Raw genomic sequence first — 3,070 nt, 5'->3', positions numbered from 1 at the left:
TTCAGTATTCTATCATTTTGCCTTTTCATACTGTTCATGGGGTTCTCAAGGCAAGAATACTGAAGTGGTTTGCCATTCCCTTCTCCACTGGACCGCATTCTGGTCTTCTTAGGTTCAGTTAATTTGCTAGAGCAGCTCATGGAATGCAGGGAAACTCATTACTGGATCAGCTGTTTATTACAAAAGAATATAACTCAGGGTGAGCAATGTATGGGCTTGTGGGAAGAGGCTCAGAGCCCCCACCCCCTTTCCAGGCTTCACTCTTCCCCAGTCTCCCCCTGTTCACCAACCCAGAAACTCTCTGAATCCCGTCCTTTTGGGGTTTATGGAGGCTTCATTACACAATCATGACTGATCCAGTGATGGGGCATCAGTGATTGAACTCAACATCCAGCCTCTGACCGGGGTAGGGCTGAAAGTTTCAACCTCTAATCGCATCATAGGTTTCTCTAGCAACCAACCCATCTCAAGGTCTGGTTCTCAAAGTCACTTCATCAGGATAAACTTGGGTGAGGTTGCTCTCATCACTTAGGAAATTCTGAGGGTTTTAAAAGCTGTGCAAGGGATGGGAGGAAGACCAAATTCATATTTATTATAAGTCACAATCTCACAAACGTCAAGTAATATCAAGTGATGTCCTTAGAGCAAAGGGTGTGAACAAGATAAAGTGTATATGGAGGAGTGGAAGAATTTGGTCATCAAAAGTGCTGTGCAGGTGTAAGGTGCTGGCCAGGCTGGGAGGCTTGTGGAGCAAGCAGGATGCCACCAGCTGAGCCAGACTTGCGCCTGTCTTCTGTCTCAGACAATAGTGCTCTGTGCTCCTCGGACTTGTTAGAATCCTGGTTTCCAGTGGGGCCAGTGGAACAAAGGTAATATTTCAAAACAAGTGAAGAGGGGCTTTGAAACTGGTCAGGAGGTGGAGGGAGAATTCTGGAGGGAGGCCTGGTTGGAGGTATGGACTGTGGGTCCAGTGGGAAGCTGATGGCGGACGTGCTCCTTAGAAGATGAGCCAACCCCTTGGCTGGCAGCGCCTGCTGTGCTCTGGCCGGATGACCGGTCGGGGCTGCATCTGAGGAGTGCTGGGAGGGCGAGTGCAGTGGCCAGCGGGTCCCTCCCTCCACCACCAGTCAGGGTTTTGAGGTGTCTGCCCCACACAGGCCCCTGGTCTGTTCCCACACCCCGGTTGGGGCCTTGGTCGGGAGCAGGTGCATGACTGGGGCAGTGGGTGCCATTGGGAGGTTTGGGGGTTATGTACCTTTCATGTAGATTCCAGTGAGCGCCCCCAGCCCACCCCAACCCCCAAAATCCTGTGGCTGATCGTACCTATTACTCAGGTGAGGTTTTCTAGTCTGGAGCTTGGCCCTTGGGGAAGCACTTGCGGCCTCCCCTGGGGCTGAAATCCATTGGTGTCCCACCGCCTCCTGCTGGAGCCATGTGGGAGCCCTGACCTGGGGGAGAGGAGCCTGACGGGGGAGGAGTCTGACCAGGGTGGAGTCTAGTCGGGGGGAGGAGTCTGATAAGGAGGTGGAGTCTGACCAGGGGGAGGAGCCTGACAGGGGCGGAGTCTGAAGGGTGGAGTCTGACCGGGGGAAGAGTCTGACCAGGGGGAGGACCCAGCTTGTCAACGGCTGCCCTGGGACCTGAAGGGTCGGGTCGTTGGTTGCTTTGTCTCAAGTTTACCTTCCGTGAGGTGGGAAGAAGGCCACTTGCGTTTCCTGACTTGGGATGTGATCGTGTGATCCTGGGCATGAAGGTGCCTGAGAAGGGCCACGCCCGTGTCATTGCTCCCTTTTCTGTGCTGGAACTCCTGTGAGTTGGCAACTTGTGTCCTCTTCGTGACTGGTGCTTTTCTGTACCAACCCCGGTTTTGTTTTGTGTTGTTTTTCTCTTCTTTCAGTTTTCAGAGCTTTCCTCAATTACCCAGTCAGTTGGTGGGTCAGTCATAGGCCTGCCTGAGGTGGCTCGGCCAGGGCTGGTGCACACAGGCAGCCCCTGTGGTGAGAGCCCAGCGAGCCCTGCCCCCGCCCTCCTGGGCTGTGTGCTTCCCAGGAGGCCACCCTCCCGGTCTCCCCCATGGGCTTCACCTGCTTCCCCGGCCAGTCCACAGCATCCCTCTCTCGGGCTTTCTAATCTGCCTGCTGGTCCTTCCCACCAACTCAGGCCACATGATTGAAACATGTGCTTTGATGCTCCAGGAATGTGCATGGCACCCTGGGGCCAAATGCCTGGGGTTTTGAAGAACATTCTGCTTCTCAGTAGTTCTACTCACTCAGTGAAGGCCATCACAGAACACATAACCAAAATATTTTTGTTGGTTTTTTTTTTTTTGCCTGTTTAATCTTTTGGCTATGCCTCTCAGCATGCTGAGATATTAGTTCCCTGACTGGGGATTGAAACTTTGCCCCCAGCATTGGCAATGCAGAGTCCTAACCACTGCACCATCAGGGAGATCCTAAACCGACGTATTCTTAACTTGCAGAGTCTGGTATTCTGCTCCTATGAATAAATACGCGCACACAGGAGGCACAGGGCTGACCTTGTGGTCTGCCGGCCGTCTGGGCAGTGGGTGAGGACTGGCCGAGACCCCCAGAGCTTCCCACCGAGAGGCCACAGCTCTGTGCTCTGTGGGTGGTGAGACGCTGCCCCCTCCTGGCCTGATTTGCCGCGTGGACACGTTCCTGAAGACGCATTTCCCCCTGGTGGAGGGAGGAGGTGACACTTTCAGAGAACATTTATGAACCGGTTCCAATGTGTGTGATTTCTGGGCGTCTCATTGCTCTGAGGAAAGTGCTGAGCAGCTGAAACAATGAAGAATGGGGGGACCACAACAAGGGCAGGTGGGCCTCCGGACGCGGACCGAGGGATCTCAGGAGAGGAGAGGCCGAAGCCCAGTCAGGCCAAGGGCGCAGGTGCGGTGCTGGCTCACGACCTCCGGTGAGCGGGGAGTGCGGAGCCCCAGGCGGGGTCCATGTGCCGTCAGGCCCCCCTGGTTTCCCGAGTGTGTCCCCGCTGCCCACTCCCACCTGGCACGGCCTTTCCTTCCGCTGCTCCCTGCTCAGCAACCAGCCAC

The 3,070-nt window shown here is 55.1% G+C and overlaps 1 protein-coding gene across 1 annotated transcript in view; it reads left to right on the top strand.

Annotated features, from left to right (window-relative positions):
- The window catches only part of LOC104998732 (ninein-like protein), a 51,819-nt gene extending 49,312 nt beyond the window's left edge, over positions 1-2,507 (top strand). Inside the window, exon 4 of the mRNA XM_010854064.1 lies at positions 803-2,507. Within this exon, the coding sequence (XP_010852366.1) occupies positions 803-873 (71 nt within the window). The 3' untranslated portion in view covers positions 874-2,507. The remainder of the gene's footprint in view (positions 1-802) is intronic.
- The last annotated feature ends 563 nt before the right edge of the window (positions 2,508-3,070 follow it).

The sequence above is a fragment of the Bison bison genome, unplaced genomic scaffold (assembly GCF_000754665.1).
Source record: "Bison bison bison isolate TAMUID 2011002044 unplaced genomic scaffold, Bison_UMD1.0 scf7180017864335, whole genome shotgun sequence".
Taxonomy (NCBI): Eukaryota; Metazoa; Chordata; class Mammalia; order Artiodactyla; family Bovidae; genus Bison; species Bison bison.
The sequence above is the reverse complement of the archived record's forward strand: the minus strand, read 5'-3'. Positions and strand labels throughout refer to the sequence as shown.